The sequence below is a fragment of the Pseudorasbora parva genome, chromosome 10 (assembly GCF_024679245.1).
Source record: "Pseudorasbora parva isolate DD20220531a chromosome 10, ASM2467924v1, whole genome shotgun sequence".
In the NCBI taxonomy this organism is placed as follows: Eukaryota; Metazoa; Chordata; class Actinopteri; order Cypriniformes; family Gobionidae; genus Pseudorasbora; species Pseudorasbora parva.
Window position 1 is genome coordinate 11,352,522 of NC_090181.1, and position 24,373 is coordinate 11,376,894.

Sequence of the window (24,373 nt, forward strand, 5' to 3'; positions counted from 1 at the left end):
TGATGTGGTGTGCGGCACTGCTGCTTTAGTACACCGTTTTACACGTGCATCCCGCTCAGCGTCTCATGAGAGCGCATTTGGAATGTATGTGAAGAACTCCAGCGGATCTGATCCACCTACACAGTCGGAGCTGTCGGATTACGCTGCGTCATCGGTGTTGGAACAATAAGCCGTTAGAGAGAAACAGAATAGTTTTTCTGTGTATTCAGGCAGGTCATGCCGCCTGTTCTTTGGGTTTGACTAATCATGAGTTGGTCTTTTGAGTTTTCTTTCCATTGATTTATGCACGCTGCAAAACTGTAGGAGTGACGGATGTGATTAATTGTGGGATTGAATCCTGTACGACATAGTCACTCCTGATGGTTGACATTTTGGCTCGGTAAAAGAAACACGACAAAGGTTCACCTGTTAGCTCTTAGATTACCAAGCTAACAGTTGCGACCGGTGACGAGTTGTCCGCAGTTTTGTTTGTTTTTGTTCTTTTTAAAACCCATTTAATCCCATGGGTTACTTTCGTGAATTGAATTTAGTGTTCCGTTGTTAATGTTTTCTTTACATAAGCCATTAAAAATGTTCTCATGACCAGAGCGGGTTAATTCCTGTTCAGAGCTCCACAAAACAAGCTTGTGAAGCCTCTCATAATGCAGATACACTACCATTGAAAAGTGTAGGATTAGTAAGGAAGAATAAAGAAGCATTAGATTGATCAAAAGTCACAGAGTATGGTTTTCAACATAAATGTGAGGAAGAACACAACTGTTTTCAACCTTGATGAGATAAAAAGAAATAATTCTTGAGCACCAAATCAAACCTAACGGTCTGTTAATGGCTCTTGAAAAATTCAGCTTTGCCATCACAGGAATAAATAACATTTTGAAAAATAGTTGAATAAGCATTTATAATTCAATCATATTTCACAATATTACCTTTTCTTTTCTCAAATAAATGCAGCTTTTGGTGAGCATAAGTTCTTTCTCAGTAAAAAAAAATCTTTCAGACCCCATACTTTTAAACGATAGTGTAGAGCAGGGGTGTAAAATCCTGCTTATGGAGGGCCACTGTCCTGCAGAGTTTAGCTCCAACTTCAATTAAACACACCTGAACCAGCTAATCAAGGTCTTTCTAGGCATGCTAGAAACTTCCAGGCAAGTGTGTTGAGGCGAGTTGGAGCTAAACTCTGCAGGACAGTGGCCCTCCAGGACCGAGTTTGGACACCCCTGGTGCTGAGACACATTATACATATGTTTAAAACGTCTGTTATTACTGAATTCATTATGTTGTTCTGGCTCATGCTCAGAGGACAGTCTAATTTTTAAGCATCTTATACATTTTAGGTTGCATTTTAAATTAATGTTATTTCAATTCTGAATGAGCACTGCAGATTTTATTTATTTGTCACTACCTGAACCTTTTGGGAACTCTCAAACTAAAAGAATCAAACTGTGCGTGTGCAGAACTGGATTAAGCACTCTGAAGAGGATCGACAACTGAATTAAGCAGCAGTGTGTATGTGGCCTGTATTTATACAGGACTGGATTAAGCATTACAAGTGGACTGACTCTCTGTCTTTACCCTGAGTTAGAGAAGTAAACTGATAGAGATAAAGAGTGAAAAAGAGTGGATTTTATTTTATTATTTTTATTTGGAGCTGTGCTGTCGGAGAGGCGCCGTAAAGCTGGTAGGATTACTGAGGTAAATAAAGCGTGCTCTCAGACAAAGCCCTGAAGCATAGCGTCAGGGACAAGGGCCACGATAAGACCCCTCCCCTACTTTAATTCTCTCCCGTTGTTTCATTTCTTATTTACATTACATACTGCCGGCTTTTCCTTTTTCCATGCCTCGGAGCACGATAACCGAAAGAGAGAATTATGAAGGACATAAAATATGAAGAGCAGGAAGGTGGAAAAGCAAGAAAGAGGCTTTGCAGCGCTGCTTAGCATTCTGTTTGGCAAACATGAGCTTGATGTTTTCGAGCTCTCATTTTTCTATCTGGCTTCCTGATTCGCTATGGCCGTAGCTTATAAGCGCTGCCGGAGGAGGAGGAGTGATTAGCCGCTTGGTCAGTTGAAGTATTCACACCAGTTGTTTTCTTGTTGTTGTTTTATTTTATTTGAAAGTCCACACAAATGAAAGTGTCTCAGTGCTTACTGGTCAGAAAGCTACATTGGAGCTCATTAAATTATTGTGTGAGTGATGTCTTCTCAGGATTGTTGCGGGGTCAAAATATTTGCTCATCAAATGCAACGTAACTGTAGCCTGGTCTTACCAGACTCTCGTACATTTCATTTGTACCGAGAGTCAGGCCACTCTCCATTGACAAGCGTTTACTTCCGCGAAGGCGGGTACTCTGTTGAAGTTTAAAACTATTGGCTCTGCCATAACCAATCGCTAACGTTTGGTTGTGACGCATGTCATGCACCCTTCGCCTGTTTCACACATGGAAATCTGTCAAAATAAATGTGCAGGCCACCTCAGTGATAAAACCATAGGATAAAACCTAAAACTCATGCATTAGGATTGTGATTTATTCACGCCACGGTGGAGGGGAGAGTTTTGTGATCGTGAACGCGCTGCTCACGTCGGCCGTAACATGATAGTATGCTGTAAATAAAATGTCATGTGCTTGGTATGATAATAAATGCTGCTATAAATAACAGACCAGTTCAAATGTTTACGTGTTTTTATTTTAATTTGTTTGAGCGGTGATGAAATATATTGCTCTTTTAAATATTTGCCAGCATTTTAAAGTAATGCAAGTCTAGAAATGCATCCAAATAACTGAAAAGCGTAACCATACGGTGCTCTGCAGTGGTCATGAATGATTTATAAATAGCTATTAAATCACCATGCGACCTTGGTATTTGTCAAAAGCAGTAGGTAACTCGGCCGGGGAATTTTACGTGGGTGGTGGGAGACGGACAGCAATAAAATAACTGACTAGCCTGGCCCATGTAACTTAAGGGACTGTCATCCTTTACTCACCCTCAAGTTGTTTCAAACCTGAATGAATTTCTTTAGCTGAACACAAGGGAAGATATTTTGAAGAATGTCAGTAACCAAACAGTTAACTGGAGCCATTGACTTCCATAGTATTTTTTTTTTCCTACTATGGAAGTCAATGGCTCCAGTTAACTGTTTGGTTACTGACATTCTTCAAAATATCTTCCCTTTTGTTCAGCTGAAGAAAGAAATTCATACAGGTTTGTAACAACTTGAGGGTGAGTAAAGAATGACAGAATTTTCCTTTTAAAATGAACTATCCCTTTAAATGATGGCAATCCCTTCCGATCCCACAAGAAAAAATTTCCTTCTGAATAGGGCTTCAGCCAACTCCTTCATCACTAATGGAGCGAGCTGGAAAATCAAACCTTTCCTGAATTTCCCCCTGTTGTGGAGGAGAGCCATAACATCATGGCCACCAACAAACCCCAGCAAAGATTGTTATTGCTCCGGCTTTATCTTCTGGATATTCGGCAGCGGTGCCACAACAGAATGAATGGTTACGTTCACATCTTTCGCCGCCACCATTACTGAACTACAACTCAAACTAGCGCATGACATCAACGTCATCGTTCTCAGCCACTCCCTCTGTTCGCTGATTGGACCGGTAAAAAATTTCTGTGAAAACCTACGAATGCACTGCAGTTCCATACGTAGTACTGAAGGAAAATGAAAATTGAGCAGAAGTACGTAGGAGGGCAGAGCCAGGCTAACGTAACTGAATAGTTCACCCAGAAATGAAAATTAGTTAATTCACCACCTTCATGTCATGTCCTAACCTGTATGACAAGATTATGCGAATGTCTCAGTCACCATTTACTTTCATTGTATAGTTGCAATTAAAGTGAATAATGACTCATTTTATGTTCCAATTAAAGTTAAACAGGATTTGAAACTACAGAAAGGCGATTGAAATGACAAATTTATTTATAGATGAACTGTTTCCTAAGTGTGAATCTTTCCATTAAATGTCCTTAGTTACTTTAATGCTTTCTAACATCTCTCTCTCTCTCTCTCTCTCTCTCTCTCTCTCTCTCTCTCTCTCTCTCTCTCTCTCTCTCTCTCTCTCTCTCTCTCTCTCTCTCTCTCTCTCTCTCTCTCTCTCTCTCTCTCTCTCTCTCTCTCTCTCTCTCTCTCTCTCTCTCTCTCTCTCTCAGTATAATTTTGTTGGGAGAATTCTTGGCCCTCGTGGACTCACGGCAAAGCAACTGGAGGCAGAGACTGGCTGCAAGATCATGGTGAGAGGGAGGAGCTCCATGAGAGACCGAAAGAAGGTGAGATGCTTCTAGAAACTTGATTTTGGAGTACTGTGGCCTTATTTAAACGGATTGAGCTTCAAGCTGCTTCCCACAGCAGCAACCAAAACTGTTCAAAAACATGTTCAAAATGTTTGGATGTTCCTTTTTGTGGAAAAAAAAAAGGCTCCATATAAATCCCAAAAAGTGGGGCACCAGAACAACAAAATTGACACACCAGTAGATTATGTCGAACCAGCATGGACAAATGTGACCACTTAGTCACAATTTTGAGTTCTTTCAACCCCCTCTTCCTCCTTCACAGACAGCATTCTGCTGACATTTGCCATTTGGAACCAGTTTGTCCTTAATGAGCCAATTCACTCATTTGTTCTGTCCAATGTCTCTTTTTCTGTCTCCAACACACTCACGGTTAGCTTGCAGCACTCCGGCTGAGGCCCAGTTCTATTTCAGGCCTGGCTGTGGTGGTGTGGGTGTCAGAGAGAACAAAAGCACATGGTAGACGCACTAGAAAGCAGGACCCAGATCTTCCCTTATAGTCTCAGAAAAGCCCTACTGTGTGACCGATATACTAAAGCCTGAATGATGGAAAATAATGGCTTCAGGTGTGAGTTATGTTGCACAGAGACATAACAGAACTGCCCCGTCAGCTCTAGCAGAGACTTTCTCGAGGGTTGGGCGAAATGACATTTGTCCGTGTATCTGCTCAGCACTACATGCTAAAAAATCTGAAGAAATGGCAGATTCTGTAGTAAGCAACTGGGCTGATTTAATTTCAACTTCTTGAACAACCCAGAGAGACCGTTTTGCCAGGAATCAGCAACATTTGCCTGGTCTAGTCTTTCTATTCATATCTCTGTCAGCGTCCCAGTAGAGCTGTTTTATCAGGAAATCCCCATCACTGTGCATTAGCATTACCACACACACACACACACCTGGGCTCCAGCTGTGCTCCCCTCTGGAGAAGCCATATGTGTGAACTGATGGGCTTGATGCAGAAATGGTTTAATTCTGGAAAGAAGTTATTTTTCCTCTATTATAGTATTTCTGTGGTTAGGTCTTCAATTGCCCTGCTGAATGCAAAACCCAGTTGTCTGGATGACTTGCTAGAATACTCCTACAAATACAGATATTGAGCTTTCCTGCTTCCTCTCTCAGAATAGTCTCCTGTCAAATCCCTTTCCACCAAAGTATTGTTAATAATGTAAAGCAATGTTAAACAGTTAAATGTTAAATCAGCATCAAATCCATCTTTGCACTGGAGAAGTGGTACAGAAGCTCTAACTGAAGTGGAATTTAGGCACATAGACTGTTTGATAGCTCATAGGTAAATTATGTTGTATAAAAATTTTAAATATAAGTTTTTGAATCTAGAAACATGTACAAATTAAACTTTAAAAGTTTGATAGTTTAAATAAAAAGCCTATTTAAAGTGTAAATATGAAGAAGAAAAAACTGCCAGTAGGTGGCGGCAATCTTAATTTGCGAGTCATTCAATCAGTCTTTGGAAATGCAGATTCATTCAGAAATCGCTTGGAGATGCGCAACAGTTCTGGTGTAGCTTTGTTTGAAACTATTTTCATGAAATGGAGCAAATGCAGCTTTAAAAAAATAAAATAAAAAATAGAAAGTTGTTACTTAATATCAACTTGTTTATTTGACTTCTCTTCAAGATCAGGATTACATCCACAATTACTCGGAACAAAAGAGTGTTTACTCTTGTGAAAGCTGCAATCCATAACTTTTGGCGCTCTAGCACTTAATAACTTGAACTGCATGCATCTTGTGGAAGAACATTGTAGCCGCAGCTACTTCTCTCTTTTTATGTATGACAAGTCACGCAGGTACTGTGCTACTCCACCGCGGTGCATCCCGATCCGGGCAAAAATAGGTGGGTTTTTATGATATCAGTGCCAAACTGGCGCTTTTAAAACGGTACCGGGGCCTGAACCGATACTTAAAGTCCTCATGAAATCAAAATTTATCTTATTTACTTTAGCACATATTACAGGTCTTCGGGTGAACAATTAATCCACAGGAAAAAGAATGGTTTGCCATGGTTATCTTTATTTAAAATCTGAAAAGTTTCTTCCTTCTGGAAATGGCGTTCCTTCTCAGCTGATGTCAGTTTGACACAGCCTAGAAATCTAGACGCACCGTAGTGGCAGCAAATTTAATCTGCCCGCAAGTGTCGTCTAGGAACTCTCAATACCCTTCTGAGCTGTATTCCTCACAATCTGGACAGGCCAATCACATCGTGTATAGAGTCGCTGGGCGGGGCCATAATGACGACGGCCTAGTTGTGTTTGCGTGTTTCTAGTCAACACAGAAACTGGCGAACGGCGGTCTTTCGAATCAGCTCTAAACCGCGACTCTGGAATACTTGGAGCTAAGCTTTTCTCTGAGAAAAGAACAAAGAACGGCACTGAAGTCATTCTTAAGAAGGGAAGATGTGTTCGGAGTTTAGCCGACCGGATATGGTGAATGTTTAATCATCAACAAGCCCTGTTTCACCTTCGTTGCTCTGGTTGCTGTTGCGCTATCCTATCGCGTGCAGAGGGAGTTTGGAAGACAACCGTTTATCCCGCCCCTCGGATTGAGCCCTGTCAGTGGTGAGTTTCCAGACCAAACATCTTGATGTGGGTCTGGCTTGTCAGGCTAAGTTTGACGGCTTGCGTTTTAAAATGCGTAACCACTCCCCTCCACCGTTTGTCTGCTACGAGCAAGAGATGAGGTAAAACCCTGCCCTCTGTTCAATATTCAGTTTCACTTGGAAATACTTCACAGTACTGAAGAACTCATTGCTACTTTGGGGGGGAAAAATACACGAGCCACAAACCTACGGTGGATGACATTAAAGAATGGCTTTTTATTTAATTTTTTCCCCATCTTTAAGGTTCAGCTTTATTTTGTTGAAATATGACTATATTCTCTGGTTAAATAATTTAGAACGTATTGCCTTATTGTTTCCATGGCACAAAGCAGCCACAATAGCGCTGTATCAGAGATATCTCTTTTTTTATTCAAAAAATAGCATTAACTATCATGAAATATCTGGTATTCTGATTTTTAAATGTGTGTATTGTGTAAATGAATGTGTTTTTTCAATGATCATTTTAGTTTATCTTTAATGCGTGATGTTAGTTTGCGCCTCAGACAATCAAATTTACATCACGTAAATTCATCCTCTTCTAAAGAAACACATGAACGAAAGTGACCGCTGAACTGAGAGAAGAATAGAGTAAACCATATTTGAAGAGTTCAGATGCAAAGGCCTCTAAAAGCCACTTTGGTCAAAAATGAGGTTATGATACTGAGTGAAAACCACTAAATCCCAGCTTCAGTCCATTCAGAAGTACAGGTACTTAGGCAGAAACCTATACATGGAAGCCTGACAAAAATGCTTATTTTAAAGAAAAACATCAGACCGATTTGAAACGGAACTTCTTTTACTTATAAAATGTATATCTTATATGAATAAGATATGTAGTCAAATTATAACCGTCTGAAAGGATTGTTAATGCTACTTCCATACACATTAGTTTTTTTCTTTCTGGTATTTGTACATTTAAATGTCTGGAACTTTAAAAAAAGTGATGCGTGACGAGTGCTGAGCGCGGCTGTCTCGGTGCCAGCAGATGCACGTTTGAACTTAAAGGGATAGTTCACCCAAAAATGAAAATGTTATGTTTATCTGCTTACCACTAGTCCATCCAACATGTAGGTGCTTTTGTTTCTTCAGTAGAACACAAATGAAGATTTTTAACTCCAACCGTTGCTGTGTGTAGGTCATATAATCGTGTGAATGGGTAACAATTCTATGAGAGCAAAAAAAAAAAAAAAACGTGCTTAGACAACTTGCACAAAGAGCCCTGTGGCTTATGACGACATTGATATCTTTAGACACAAAACGATCAGTTTGTGTGAGAAATCGAGCCATTTTTGTATAATTTTTTTTACCTCAAATATAACACTATTTCCAACAGCCTGGAACGCACTTTACTTCCGGTAAGGTCAACATACACACTCGGGCCTGAGCTGATATATGAGCCAAAGTGTGGATATTCACACAATTCACACAGCAGCAGTTGAAGTTAAAAATCTTAATTTGTGTTCTACTGAAGAAGCAAAGACTCCTTTACATGTTGGATGCACTGGGGATAAGCAGACAAACATCTCATTTTCATTTTTGGGTGAACTATCCCTTTAAGTGGGTAGCACCGAAATGAGGAACCATATTGGCACGCCGCACCGGTTTCCTTAATTCAGGATTCAGTGATTCAGGATAACAGTTTGGAAAATGGATTCATGATGTAATCGCTCATTATATATACATTTTTTGAACACAAAAAAGTAATGAACTGCAACTTTAACTATATCTCATGATGTAGATTCAAATCAAGAACTCGCTTTTGGGCTTTTTTCATTATACATTTTTGCCCCAAGCCCCCGTTAATTTTCAAACCTTTATCATAATCCAAATGTAGTATTTTCAGTTAATTTGACTGCAAAGAAACATCAGCATGAGACTATCTGGTAAGTGCACATGCCTGCATCACTCTTCACCTTGTAAACAATCTTTGAAGTTTAGTCCATCACACACGTTTTTAGCACTTGCTCTGTCGACTGAGGCAAGTCTTTGACTGAAGCCATGAAAGCAGTCGGTTGATCTGAGTTGATGCCCTTTGGGAGTTTTATTTTTTATTACGATTGTATTGTATATCTGTAAATGAGAATCGATCGGATCAAACACTGCTGCGCCTAAATATTTTTTCAGTTTCACACAGTAATTTTCGGTCGCAGTGTAGCCCTGCCAAGTCAAGTCCTGGCCTATGTTTTTTATTTATTTATATTTGTATACTTTTTTGGACTTTTTTGGGCTTTTTATACTTTATGTTGGGCACAATACAGAAGAAAATATCTGTTGTTGCATTTCATCACAACTTCGACATCCAGAATAAGTTAATTAAGCAACCTTTTGTGGTTTTAGAGGCCGTTTAGTTTGAACAGAAAGCAATTATAATATATATTTTTTGTAAAATAAACCTTGATGGTAAAGAGAAAAATACTGTTGTCTTAACAAAAGACATTTTTTTCAGCCATTGGTCGGAGTGTGTTTTCATGCTTTAACGTTTCAGTAGTGAACGTGAGACACACACACCGAAACTGACAGTTGGAGTATAGTTAGACCTATCTAAAGAGAGACCGAAGAGTCTGGGCTGAGGGGGTTGTTTATTTAGCGTCCATTAGAAAAGCTGTCTTTGTGCTCTCAATAATTTAAGTGCCGCTGCCTCTGGGGACTGAGAGAGCAATGGAGATGTAGAGAAATGGGGGAAAGAGAAAGGAGTGACTTATTCAGAGAATAGGTGCATTGGGAGTCTTTCTCATAACACAAGGTTTGGTTCCAAGTTATTCGTGGGGATGCGACAGTGCAATGAGTTGTTTGGGTTGTGTTTAATGTTTGCTCTGAAAAGTAAAGGCATGGATCACCTGAAGTCTCAGGAGAAAACGCTTCGTTAACCTTAAATCGGACTGACATTTTATTTAGCAGCTTCCCCCAAAGGTGCTTTAACCCCATTTACCCTCTAAAGAACTGCGTACACACCAGTTCACACAGCCTCAAGAATACACTACGTCCTCACGCTTGTTTTGTGTGCGTACTGAAGCTGAGCTCAAGCAGATGTAATGGGTGAGGACAGGACAGACAAACTCTGGATAATAACCTGTCCTTCTGTGTAGCCTTGTCCTCTGATCAAACACTGTTCAAATTGAGGACTCTGAGAAACCAAAGCAGAGATCAAATGTAACAGGCGGCCACCCTCACCGGAGCATCACAGAACCTCTCCAGAAACGCACCGTAGTCTCTCTAAAGCTTTTTAAGTTTTTACTCTTTGTTCTTGGTTAAATAGTCTCCTGTCTTTTATTTATTTCTTAACACCTGCATCACAGCACGTCACAGACGTATCTCTTTTTAAATGGAGACAGACGTATCTCTTTCAGACCTATCCGTGTTAAATGGTTTATCAAAAATATGTAGGGTGGTTCTCTCCATTGGTTGTTGATTGGGTAGAGGCACATCTGAATACGAGTTTGCAGTAAACTCTCTGAAATCTGTGAGGTTTTGGCAAACTAAATGATCGGAGAACATTCGATTTTAAAATGACATGGTCCAAACAAAATGTTAAAAAAAAAAATAGACACACACACACACACACACACACACACACACACACACACACACACACACACACACACACACACACACACACACACACACACATATTATTATTATAAATATATTATTTAGAAAGTAGTTTGGGGAAAATTTTGTTTTGTGCCAGCTATTTAAAAGTTTTTGAAGTTGTGTGACATTTAAAGCATTGTTTAAAACTTGGCTATTGCCATTTTTCTTTTAGTGTGTGTGTTTGTCTGAAGAGCCACTTCTTAGGAATATCTTGTGCTAGTTTAGTTGTTTCACTAAGGGCATCTGCCAAGAATATGAATGTGAACAACGTTACAATCTTCCTCATGTTCATTCAAAAGAGTATGATAGAGTCCATGATAGTTTGTGAATTTTTTTTTTTTTTTTTCTGTCAATTTTCCATTCCTGTTGAACAGGTGCTTGTAAACTACTCCTCCCGGGACAGCTGTTCAAGACTGTAGCTTCAGTTCAGTCTGCTCTGGTTGATATGAACATTATTTATAGGTTCCTGGGATTATTTCCAGCCAGGCTGACTGCCAGTGGAATTGAACCAGTGCCTTTGCAGGGTGAAAACTTTGCATGGTATATTTTGCTCTGTTGCTTCTGGAGCACACACAGTTAAAATGACAGTTCAGACCATATGCACATGCTAAAGGCTCACAAACCCACGCACATCTCCTGACGAGCTGCTTCAGGATTCATTCTTGTACTTTTATAGGTCTGCTGTCATGTGCGTCTCCTATCACATGCGTGTCGCCCCGCCGCTGGTATATCGTATGTCGGTAAACAGAATTGTTGCCCTCTTCAGAGGCTTTCAGGTTGTTCTCCCTGCGCGGCGCTACCCACCCCTCAGCCACCTTTAGAGGACATGGAATGACCTTGCTCCCTGATGGGCAGGGGTGTGTGTGTGTGTGTTTACGCTCCATGCCTTTGCTCTGGTCCAAGCTGAAGGTCTCTCTCCATAAATGGATCCCAAAGCATTTTGTGTTCACCTTGAGAATAATGCAGTAACTTTTGCTTTTAAGAGTACTTTGTATAGTTTAGAGGTCGACCAATAGTGGATTTTACCGATAACTGGTTATCTGCCAGTGCAGTGCAACCTAGTTAATCAAACAATAGTTTTTTAAATGTATACTCAATGAGCACACATAACATTCCAAGTGAAATGGTACTGATCTTTATTACCAAAAAAAGTACTGAACCATGAAAATGTACTGTATTTTTTAATTGTATAAATATATTCATTATTATATACCTTGATGATTCAAGTTAATTCATAGTGCATTGAAAAATGTTAAATATAAACTTAATGTTGAAATTAACAATCTAACAATACTTGTACAGCATTTACTAACATTAGTAATTGTTACAAATGGACTCCTATTGTCAAATGTTTTCTTTTATTTAAATCCAAACAGTTATGCGTAAAGATGGCCATTAAATAGGTCGACCTTATCTATTCATAAAGGATGCCTGTGAGTGCATTTATCATGAATTCTTTGGGCTATGATAGTGTAGTAAAAATCTGATATTGTGACATCCCTAATGCACGCATTCACAGTGTATTGTACATTGATCATTGCCATAGCAACAGTATCTATGGCAGTACTGTGCAAAGCGGTGTCATAGGCACTCTCACTGGGTCTCAGTCGGTGTATTAGTAAGCGTGTCAGGTGGACCCTTCTCCTCCTCCCCACTGAGATCCGCCACTCTGTGCTCGTTTGTGAAGCAGGCATGCTAATTGAGGTGTCTGACTGAGCAATGATCTGAAAGCATCATTGGAAACATTGGGGGAGGGATAGATGCCGACAATGTACTTGTAATCGATGTGAACAAGAGGCGTTTAGGGCCGGTCAAGTGGTCTTTAAACGACTTCCCTTGGAATCCTGACTTTGTATTACTGATTGCTTCATGCATAAGAGGTGTGCAATGGGAAGTGGATATGCCTTTAAAATACTAATTTAAAGTTTTAGCATTGCTCCATCCAAAACTTTTTAAAACTTCTTAATAGTGGATATTTTTATTTTTTGATGCCATGATGTTACTGTAGATTTTCTTGTGATGAAGATTAAAATGTATACCAGAGCTTGGTGTCTGATATTACCCACATTTCTTAATTCAAAAGAAGGCTTTTCTTTTTTTGAACGGTTAAAAAAAGTTGTAAAAAAAAAAAAAAGTGAGTATGAACTGAACACTCAGACTCTTAAGAGGTGGTGAGTAATTGTTAGCTTTGAAAAAGACCCACCCTCAAGAGCATAAAGCTTTTTTCTTCTACTTTTTTCTTCCTCCGACTGTTCAGACAGCTCTACTGTAGCATAATGGCTTTCTTTTGAGGCAGCTGTTAACCCAGGCCAATCAAACGGTCATGCACACCAACTGCAGGCCATTTTAAATGATCACCAGGAGAATTGTGCTCAAAGAGCCTCATTGCTATGCTCGTTCTGCTTAAAATTGAAATATTTTGGCCAATGCATTGGACTTGCACTGATCATATAAACTGTAGCCTTTTATGTATAACTCGTCAATTTTGGAGACTGTCTTTGGCTGATATGCAGAGGAATATTTAATTCTTGTTTTCTTCAATTTGACCTTTTTGTGTGTGTGTGTGTGTGTGTATGGGGGGGGGGGGGGGGTGCTTTTCTTTTTCTTTTATTTGATTTCCTTTTATTACTGCTACACACTTGTTTAGTGTGTTCTGAACAGCATATTACCATACTAAAACTAGTAGAAAGACTACTAGTTACCAGAATTTTTACATTTTTTTTTTGTCATTTTTCTGGTGAGACAGCATGCGGCAGCTAGCTGAGTAAATGTGAATGTGTTGGTAAATGTTATACTCTGATTCCTAGTGTGTGTTAATATGCCCTGGGGTAATATCTGCTGTTTGAAGAATAGCAGTCTTTAACTCGCTGTGAGGCTGCATCAGAGTGCTGGTTGTCATCTATGTTATGAAAGTGTCACACACTCTCAAACTGACTCAAAGTTTGATGTCCTGTAAAAAAAAAAAAATACTGTTCTTTGTACTCAATTTCAACTCTCTCTCTTTCTCAGGAGGAGCAGAACAGAGGGAAACCGAACTGGGAGCACCTAAATGAAGAACTGCATGTGCTGATCACAGTGGAGGACACGCAGACACGTGCCGAGATCAAGATGAGAAGAGCCGTTGAAGAGGTCAAGAAGCTACTGGTTCCTGCGGTAAGTTGCAAACACGTTTCTACTTCCCGAACTTGCGTGTGGTGGCGAAAGTGATATAATACAAAAGTTTTGGCTAAATGGTCTATCCTGCTTCCTGTTCTGAGTGTGATGCCTTTGTGCATATGGGGTGGATTTTAATCCCATCCTTGACCCCTGGCTTCAGCCTTTTGCTAGATTTGATATTTTTATCTCAGGCTCCCAACAGAGAACAAATGGCGTCCTGCAACCTGCTTCCCGCATATTTCCGCCCCATTCCACCTTTCTGTTCTCCGCTCTTCCGTCGGTTGCTGCAGGGGGTGGGAGTGCTTAAGTCAGGGTCTCTGGCTCCAGGCTGTTTTGCCTGCAGTGAACAGAATGGCTGGACATCTGCAAGAGCCTGTTCCCTATCAGGCAACATAGTGGATAGGCTTCGACCCGCTGAAACCCGGCCAGAAGCAGCCGTTCCGCCCAGCCATGTGCCTCTCACTTTATTTCAGAGTCCTAGGCATCCTCTGACTGCTTTGAGGCACTCGCTTTCTCCACTTACTTTTTGCAGGGTTTTATTCTATCTCTCTCTTGGCTAGAAACCCCATATTTTGCCTTTTGTTGGGGATTTTTCTTCTTCTTAATGCTTCTTTCTCTTTTGTTCCGTTTGAGCGGGGAGGCCTTAAACCTTCCACACACATGCGCATGAGTACACACACACGCTAGTCAGAAAGAAAACAAACATACACGACTGGCTGAGTGTGTGAGTCATTCTGTACTGTGTGTGGGTGGGAGATGAGTAAATGGCTACATGCTCTCCAAATTTCCGCACCGACCCTTGGAACCCCTGAGATCAAAATCATCTTCACTGTGTATATCCCTCCTTTGCTGTAAACACACAAACAAACCATGTTAAGGTTTTCTGGAGGCCTGTGTTTGCTCTACTCATGTATTTCATTCAATGTTATGCAACACTCTAGGTATTTTATACAAAACAGATTTTATAGCATAGCTCTAACATACTGCCCCTATTTGTATCTGATCTATAAATTTGTTAAAGGGATAGTCTAACCAAAACGATAAACCATGCTAAAAGCCTAAAAAAATACTCTAGTGTATTACAATTGTGTTACCATGGCAACACTATTTAAGGTATCAAGAATACTTTTTACAATTTTGCATCAGCCGGTCTTGACGACAAGTTTGAAGTAGTTTGCGTAAATGTAAGATGATTTTAAAGTGGCACGCTTCCTGCTGTCTTGCAAGTAACTTACTTGTAATAGTCACAAATGTGTAATAAAGTTACATAAATTATGGCAGAATTCATTTTTCGTTGATCTGTCCATCCTTACAGATAAAGTTCTTCTTAAACATTCTTAAACATTTTCTGCTGGTTCTGTGTGTGGCAGATTGACTCTAATGCCCTTTATCATGCCAAGCTAAACTGGATTAAATGACAAATCGTCCATCTCAGCCCATGCAGTCTTAATGAAGGATATCTTCGGCTCATTTAGAGGCATGAAATTGTCTTATTAAATGCATCATAAAACAGACTGGGTCATAGTCCGTTTCCCCTTTTCGTTTTGTCATTTTGGAAATGATTTGATTGGTTTTGGCAGGGGTGGGGGGGCTGAGGTCAGTAGCATTTCAGCGCTCTCAGAGAGAGGCGCTCTGTTTTATAAACATCTGCGATATTGATTTTTACCCACCTTGAGAGGCAGCTAGCACATTACCACGTGAATCTGTAATCCTGGCTTGGGCCCTGAAGAGTTGCCACAGCCGAACGGTTCCTGCTCGCAGAGACCAAATTGAAATTTTCAGCCTTGCTCAAGGAATCAGTTCCACACACAGCATTTGAATGATCGTCAGACTCTGAGAGAGTGCATGAACGGCAGGTATACACACAGCCTCAGAGAGGCCAGGGTTAGAAGGGGGTGATTGAGAGATTCGGCTCAAAGGCCCTGTGAACTTTTCAACTCCCAGCGAGAGACAGAGGAAGGGAGAGACACAGAGAGAGTCGAAGGTGGGCTGGTAATGAAGGTAGTAGCGAGTGAGAGGATTAAGGCAGGGACGTAATGGAAGGAAAAAGATAAGGATCGAGCCACACTTTTATATGCGGATCACTTCCCACAGTTCTTCCGCTCCAATCTCATTCTTCTTTTCACTTACCCATAGCATTAAACACAGCCTTTCTGCTGTCATTCAGATACCCACCAGCCTACTTTCCTCTTACACTTACTGGGTGCCGTAATCGTGTATATTTCACATTGCAATTATTTTATTAATATATCATATGCGTGAATTTATGGATATTAGGGATGCTCATTTCGGTTCATTTTCCCGACCGACAACCAATGGTCCTTAATCGATTATTAACCGTTAACTGATAAGATTATAATATTGAATTGGCATTAAATAAAAATACAATTGACGAGTGTCTGTAACCTGTTAAAAATACTTTTTTCATGTGTTTATTTTACTGCTGTTTATTAGAACAGCTCAACAACAGAACCCTAGATTCACACATTATCACATTTTCACGCACCTGCAGCATTTCTGATAGAGAAAAACAATAAAATCATTTAAATAAAAAGCATTAAATAAATAGGCCTACACTAAATATTTTCATTAAAATAATTACGAAATTGAGATGGCAAAGTGAAAATACACTGAATCCGTTTGAAGCTTTGAACAACTGGAATAGTTTTTTTCTGTCAAATAAAAATAGCAGGCCTACCTAAATCCACACCTTGACTAGTTTTTAACTGTTAAAAAGTAACATGTCTAAGTGATGTGGGTTAGTCTGGAGCACAGCCTGGAAGAAAGCCTTGTTTATTTCTTCTGTCTCCGTAGTGCGAGCCTCAAGACTCTGCGGATCCGCTGACAGCGCGTGCCTCGTCTGTTTGGGGAAGTGTACTCGACGCGCTCGCAGTTATGCGGTTCTTTGAAACGACAGAGGGCGACTCAGAGTAATTGTTCTATAAACCAACAGCGGTGAGAAGAACATACATGACCATGTTTACTTTAATAAACGTGACCAAAACCATACTACGGAAAGCATTTAAGGCTTCAGATGGCACTGCCTGGTGCCCGGGGAATAAGACAGATGCTAGAGCGGCCAGCCTCGGGAAGCGCCTTTCATTTGCTTTCCTCCACCAGTCAGGAGCTTGTACTACTGCTGGATTGTAATACCGCGTAGCTTATTTTGCACGTAGCTTTGTCACCCTTTCTGTGGAAATAGTCCCACACAGTAAGCGTCTTCTTTCCCATTGCTTCTTTCACATTTTGCGAAATGTGTGTGGTTGCATGTATCAATGCGCCCTGTGAGTTAATTCTTTTTTTTTTTTTAACCATGCAGCAAACAAACAAACAAATGCGTTAAAAATAAAACCTTTAAACCGTTTAACTGATAGTGTTAAGAAGTCAAAATTCGTACTATCAGTTAACGGTTAAACGGTCAATATGAGCAACCCTAATGGATCCCCATTCTGGGATGCACAATGTTTTAGTAGTTTAATTTTTTGTTCATTTTAAAATGAATGTCATTTTAGTGGCTGTTATTCAGTATTTGAATAGCTCTAACTCTTGTGTATGTTGATTTTTGTAATAAAAGCCACTTGTTATGGAATGGAAAGTTTATTTTAGTTATTTATGCCTGTAAATCGAGGTGCAATGACCATCAGCATCATTTAGGTGGAAAAGGGTTACAAGATGCTGGTCAAAGTTTTTTTTCTTCTTTTTTTTTTCTCTCAATTTCTCATACCCCTGCCCTCACTGCAGGGACACCTTGTCTTTGTTCATAAAAGTGCTGACACACACACAGTGACGTATTAAACTGTGACCTATGAAACACAGAGCAACACGGGTCTACAAATCAAAATCTTTTTAAGTTTGGCTTGGAGCATAAATTTAAGGTTTAGAGCTTCACACCCTGGCCCAGTGTCAAATGCCGTTTTATCCGTTTTTGTACATTTACAGCTCAGCAAATGATCAGTAATTTTAGAAGACAAGTGGTACACTCAATGGGAGCACAACGCATATAAGGGCTGATGAATCTTTCTATGACAGTTAAAATGTATTATGTTGGCAGAAGTGTGGAACAAATCACTCGCTGTAAGATAAGTGACGCTAGTACCCTACTGCTAAACAAATAGAGGAAGGTGGGGACTAATGGAGGTGTGGAGTTTGGGCACCGATTAAACACTGATTGTAGCCTGGTAAGACTCCCAGTTAAGTTGCATCATTAAAATCATATTGTGTGTGTGTGTGTGTGTGTGTGTTTTGTTCCTTTTACATTGCTCTCTGTCCAACTATTTTTGAACACAAGTTCGCATCCTGTATGAACACCTCTAACAAACATGTCTGTTCTAATTATTCAACATTGTCTTAAGAATCTATTAAGATCATTTGTAAAAAATAGTTTGCACATCCTCGTTATGGCCATGCATTAAATATTACATAAGTATTATAAAGTGCTAAAAATAATTACTAACCGTCAGAACGTGCAGACTCCTTGTTTTCGCTAAATCCATCAGTGATTGAGAATGACATTTGATGAAAAACTAATCGGCTATCTTATCTCTGAATTTGCATTTGCTAATTTCCATTTTAATGTGTGTTGATTTGTATGAGTAGATCTAGTCATGTGTACTATAAATTGCGCTTGTATCCAACAAGATTAGGCTACATCACCCCTTTCTGTATGCCGAGTTGTTCTGCAATCTTTTGCATCTGAATTTGCAGACTTGGGTGCTTACTTTCCTAGTTTTTCAAAGGTGAGGCCCATTTTTTGAAATCTGTACTTGTGGATTATAGCACCTACTCTTACGAAGCAGCTCTGATTTCCAGCAGATTCGATGACAAGCAGATGCCACAAACAGCGATGCGTTGTCGACAGGGACACGTCTTCATATCAGATACCTGTTAATTTAATTTACTGCTTTATGCTCCAGCCCATTTAGAGATGATCAGAGAGAATAAAACAGTATGATTCCTTCCTACAAAGTAATTAGCCTCTCAAATGTGTTAAAAACCTGACAAATCGGTTTTCTCAATAGGGGGTGCTAAACCCAGGAGAGCTGCTGCCTGTGATGTGTGTTATGGGTTGAGATTTTTAGAAGATGCGATGTGTCAAAGTTGCCATAAGAGATTCTGTGCTACAAGGTGACATTGCTCATTTCCCCTTAAGGTGTGTGTTTGAGAGAGAGAATCTAACAGACAGCAGAGAGTCACTTATTATCATTGACAATAGCTGTGTTGTATTTGAGTTCAGTGTTAATCCTGCTGTCCCAGCATTCTCAGAGGCCCAGTGAAAGACCTTCTGGGAAAATGCTAGCCTGAGATTTTCACCCTAAATACACCCCCTGACTGTTATATATCCACAGAAGCGTTCTTTAGCGTGTCTGCTCCCGGTTGGTATTCGTGCACTGGGGAATGATGGGAAATAGAAGCTCACACCTATGACATCTCATTAAGAATCTAGGCCACTATGTGTCCATTCCCTTTACCTCGGCTAATTAAAGTGGCGTGTCAAAATATTTTTCTGGGTTATTTTAGTGTCAGTCTGCTGGGTCGTCCGTCGACAGGAGCAAGCAAAGGTTTGAAATCATACCGGTGGACAAAGACCTTATTTAAATTCAGCACTGCTAAAGGTTTCTTTTGTGAATGCCCCTGGCTATAAGGAACATGTAGAATCTCTTTGTGTTCGATGTTTGTCTGGGAGGAGCTTCCTGCTAGATTGTGACATCTGTAGTAACAGTTTTGCCTCCAGAGCTCAGTGGCTTTGGAACTTTATGTGGGTGTGTATAGTAGCTGTAGCCCAACAGTCTTGCCCTTTCCTTTATTCCTTCCTGTCTTATAGCTTTCCTTTTTCAGCATTTCGTTTCAACTCCACTTGCGCTTGTAGGCAGAAATCGACTAGAGAACCAACTTGCTGCTCCCTGTGTCCTCAATGATGCTTCCAATATCTTAAAAAGCCACAAAGGAAGGGAGAGGGAGGTGAGAAAGAAGAGGAATAGGGAGCTTTGCTCACACAACGCTCCCAGCATCTCTCTGTGAATGGGCTCGTCCTTGCCTGTAACAAAGTGACTGGGTTAGCAGTCTTTGCACTGTAGCCTGGAGCCCTGTTCCCTTCTCTTGTCTCTTCCTTTCTCACACACACATACACACACTCGTTCTCACATGGTCTCTTGGCACATCTTTTATCCCGTATACTCCAATAACCATCACATTTAGCACCTCTGCCGAGCACAATGAATCCCCGATCTGGAGAGGTTTCAAGCCTCTCTGAGTTTGTCATGGGTGCTTTGCATTTGTAATCTTTTCCCAATTCAGGAACGCAGTTAATTTCACACCATACACCTGGTTATAGACCTCTCACTCACTCTTAGGCTCAGAGGAAAGGCGAGGAAGAGACAGATGGTGTATAATATACGACAGGCGTCGTGGTCTGTGGGGCGTAATGTCCTCGTCAGCCAAATTCTTGCCGTCAGCTTGCGGGCTGTGTATCTTGTGGTGCGCTGCCTGACACCCCTTCTGGGCAACCAGCTTCTCGTGATCAATAAACACCTTTTCTTGAACATGCATAATCACTCTTACCTCCTATCAGAGCTATGTGACAAACCAGTACAAAATACAATCTGGCTGCTTGCCGTGGTTTTGGCATGTGCAGTGAGAATGCCTGTCCATTTACTGATCATTTTTTGTTTAAAAATTCATTTTTTTTACTCTGTTTTGAGCATCTTAATGGCATTGGTGCGCTGATTTCATGTCATGTAAAGGATAGTTCACCTGTATGAATTTGTCACTGGAGTACAATGTATTTGGAGAGATTTAAGCATTCATCTTTAGAATCCACCCTTTGCCGGCAGTTTGATTGACAGGCGATCTGACCAATCACAGTCCGCCGACTCCACCATTTTTGTCCGACAAAGCAGTCTAGAGTTCGTAGTTTAACGTTGGTGGACTTGAATTTGAATCTTTCCGCGGTTGAAATGACATTCCCTCTGAAGTTCATTAATGTTCATAAATTAACTAGAAGGAGGAGCTACAGCGACCTGTCACCAGACATTAAAGAGCCACAAAACTGTATTTGTTTACATTTCTTAAAAAAAAAAAAAAAAAAAAAAAAATTGGGGGTTGAGACATCGTTTCATATTAAAAGTAACCTGCTCTGTCCTGTCTGTTAGTGTGTTGTCAGTATCCTCTTTGTTCAGCGATGTGTTTTTCACTGTGTGTGTGTGGTGTGACTTGCCTGACATGGCAACAGTAACTAAAAGGGGCGGGTCTTTGCGAGCGATCAATTGCTAGAATGCAACTATATTGTTCTGGACAAATTCATTGCGGCTTGTTTCATCGGCCGAGATCACTGGAGATCTTGGAGGACAAAAGACAGGGAAAAAAATCACAGTGAATGCAACCACCTGTGACGACAGCCTCCTGAAACGCGTGCAAGTTGCCCTGCAGGTCAGTGCAACCCGTCCGAGAGTGCTCTTGTGTCCCTGTTTTCAGAGCATGTGTCGCATCCGATCAGACTCAAGCCCCAGCTGCGGGGTCTAGAGCGTTGGATCATGGGTAATGGGAACATCCTCAGCCGTGAGCTTGTAAAAGCCCTGTGTGCTGCCTCTGTGACGTGCCTTGTAGATAGCTGGAGAGACATCAACGCTCATTGCTCCTCCTTGCATAAGTGTTACAAGCAGAAAAAAGGGTCAAGGGCCTTGATACTGTAGACATACTTAAAACAGTGTTGTATTTTGCATATGCAGAGTTGTTTTGAAGGTTAGATTAACTTAATTAGGGATTCACTAAATGTTTAATTTATTGTCCAATTTAATTGTATCGTATTAGTCAATATTGTGTTGGTCAATATTGAATATATACAACCGATATTGGATATTTAATTGTTTGAATTCAAATTGCAGTCGGATCATCTAAAAAACACTTTGTTCATTTTAATACACTAATAATTTGATTTAAAACCGTTAAATGCAATCTTTATCAAATCTCAAAATCAAATATCAGTTTTTCTTGTTGCACATCATAATGTGTTGCCTAAATTCACATGTAGTGTTTAATGCCTTATTTTGCAGTTTTACTGGTCATGACATGAAAATTTCAAAATTTATATCACGCTATATGATATCAGTATCACAACTGCTTTAGGTTTTTCTTTTAATTTTTTGTGTCCACTTTGCCTTAGATGCTAAAGCAAACGGTGTCCTCTTGTAACTGGCCATGTGGTAGTCTCAAGTTATTTTGAGCCAAATGGGACATTCCAGAGAGCATTTTTTTCTTGGAGCATTGGAAAAAAGTTTTTCCTTCTTCTTTCTCTCAACATCTGATGGTGTCGATATTTTAGCTGGTCCTGGCAGTGTTGACAGTTTTAGAACTAGAGGCCCAAGAGGTTGACCTTCTGTGCTAGTCCCGCTTTATAGTATGCTCTCTTGCTTTATCTTCCTCCCTAAAGCAGCTGTCCACTGTTACTTTTCGTGGTCTTCTTGGTTGGAGCCATGGTTTGCACCTGGGCTTACTGACCACCAGAACCGCAACAGGAAAAGGCTTCTCTTGGGGGTCTGTATGCTAATCCATCCTTTGCTGGCAGCAACTTCAAATGCTCCATTGGACTGGCAGTTCGTCAGACTCACTGAACAGAATGGAAAGAGCAGTCCCAGAATAGACTGGGATTTACTGAGCGCCTATTTTCACCTGAGCACCTGCCATTTTGAAGGCACAAATTCAAGCAGTGATGTGTGAAGTGAACCACTTCTCACAGTGCAGTGGGATTTGTCTTTTAATTTTCAGCTTTAAAGTGATTTTCCTGGCTTAACAAGTGTCACTACAAATGAGACCGTAGTTGCATAGAAAGAAGACTGGTGTTTATTTACTGTCTAAAAATCACATTTCACATCACATTATTTTAGATGCTCTCGTCTGCTGCTAAGCTGTTTTGTTGTTGGAAAATATTCTAATGTTAATCGCCTTTCTTAAGTGAAAATGATAAACATGCTGTAGGGAGCGTTTCATTTAACTGTTTTTGACCGTTCTATTAGAGCGTCTTTATGATACTGCTGCATAATTTACAAAGACAGGCATCATTTTGTGCTTTTGGGTTAATACCACTTATCTCGGCTAGTGAACATGCGGCCTTGTTAAGTTGTTGTTCTCTATGGGATTTCAATTGCCCACTCTTCACAGACTGCTATGGCCCTGTAAAGTGCTCCAACAGTGACCCTGAGGGCCTCCCAGTTATCGGCTAACTACACATTTCAGAGTACTCTGTGCTGCAAAGTAGTGTGCAACAGCATAATTTAGCTGGAGTAGAAGTGGTGCTACAGTTTTGTGTGTTCTTCCAGATTTACTGAAGAAAATGTAGATTTAAAGAAAAAGAACAGTCTATTTGCATCAAAGCAGATAAACTGAACCAAACACCCACATTTCAGCTTGTGTGACCATCCTTTGTCCTGCACCTTTGTTATCCCAAACTAGCTGTACATTATAGCGTATTGATAACTAAATTCACCATTGGTTTTACATTGTTGTGTAAATTTTAATATTGATATAAAATAGTATACAATTTTTATATCAAACCGTTATGTTATCAGCAACAATGTGAACCAAATTATCAGCTTATTGGTGTCAGGTGTCAAATTTAATTTTAAAATGGGTGCATCCGTATTCAGCATAATCCTGCCATTTTAATTATTTTCCTTTACCTTTTTTCAGTCATAGTCTTCATTTACATGCAATGTGACAGACCTCTGACAGTGAAGGATGATATTTCATGAATAACAGACTATAGGTTTGATGACATCTGCATTTTATTGAGTTGGCTGCGGAGATGACAACTTAAGATGGTCCTGAACAAAGAATCTGGATTGGCTCTGGTTACAACCGTTACTTGTTCCATGTAAAGGCCCAAAGTCAACTTACGACTTTGAAAAGTTAGTCCATCCCCAAGCTCTCCTTTCTGTAACAAGCTATCTGGATAAATAACATAAACTTCTTAGTTTTCAGCCCACCTCTAGAGGTTAGTCCAGCCCCTGACTCTTCTAAAAACAGTTGGCTGTAATCTCTTCTGGTTCCCATAAAAGACCCCCTGTGGACATCAGTCCAACTGCATTGCCTTTGAACAGGCTACTAATCCTTTTACTTTGGGGAGAATAGCTGCAGACTTAAACGCCAGTGTTTGTGCTCTAGCCTAGTTACGGGGATGTTTTTGTGCCCCCCTTTGGCTTTCTGCACTCCCACCCCTGTTACATGGTGTCTGGGCTAATTATCTGCTCATTCAGAGTCAGAAGAGAACAGGGACCACTAGGATCAGTCCTGGCATCTAGAGAATCCTCTCAAACCAATGTCACGGAGAGAGCCATGAATGATTCCTTTCATCTTCTCGCACTGTTTAAGAGGGCAAAATGGGGTTGTGCTAGGGCATATGTTAGCAGTTGTAGATGACACCAACATGTGGTTACACGTAGAGCGTTTGATCCCTCCTATTTTAGGCCACAATTAGTCCATAGGCAACAAATGTCAAATGTTGAGAACTTTTTTCAATTTAATGTAAATTTGTTGATCCTGACCTTCTCCAGGAGCTTTTGGTTGCAATTTGGCCCAATACAGCTCCATTACTCTTCATTTTAAAACTCCCATTGCCCGTAAACAGCGTCTCCTGAAGTCAGCAGAACTGAACACGTCATCAAGATTGTGTGTGGAGTCAGTTACTTTTTTAAATGCAATATGTTTTCCAATTTTGCTCAAGCAA

At 40.3% G+C, this 24,373-nt stretch overlaps 1 protein-coding gene across 4 annotated transcripts in view; it reads left to right on the forward strand.

The window, feature by feature from the left end:
- Positions 1–24,373, forward strand: part of qkia (QKI, KH domain containing, RNA binding a) — a 79,786-nt gene that overhangs the window by 42,611 nt on the left and 12,802 nt on the right. For all 4 annotated transcript variants that reach the window (XM_067455161.1, XM_067455162.1, XM_067455163.1 and 1 more), the window contains exons 3-4: positions 4,158–4,274; positions 13,510–13,653. In XM_067455161.1, the coding sequence (XP_067311262.1) occupies positions 4,158–4,274; positions 13,510–13,653 (261 nt within the window). The remainder of the gene's footprint in view (positions 1–4,157; positions 4,275–13,509; positions 13,654–24,373) is intronic.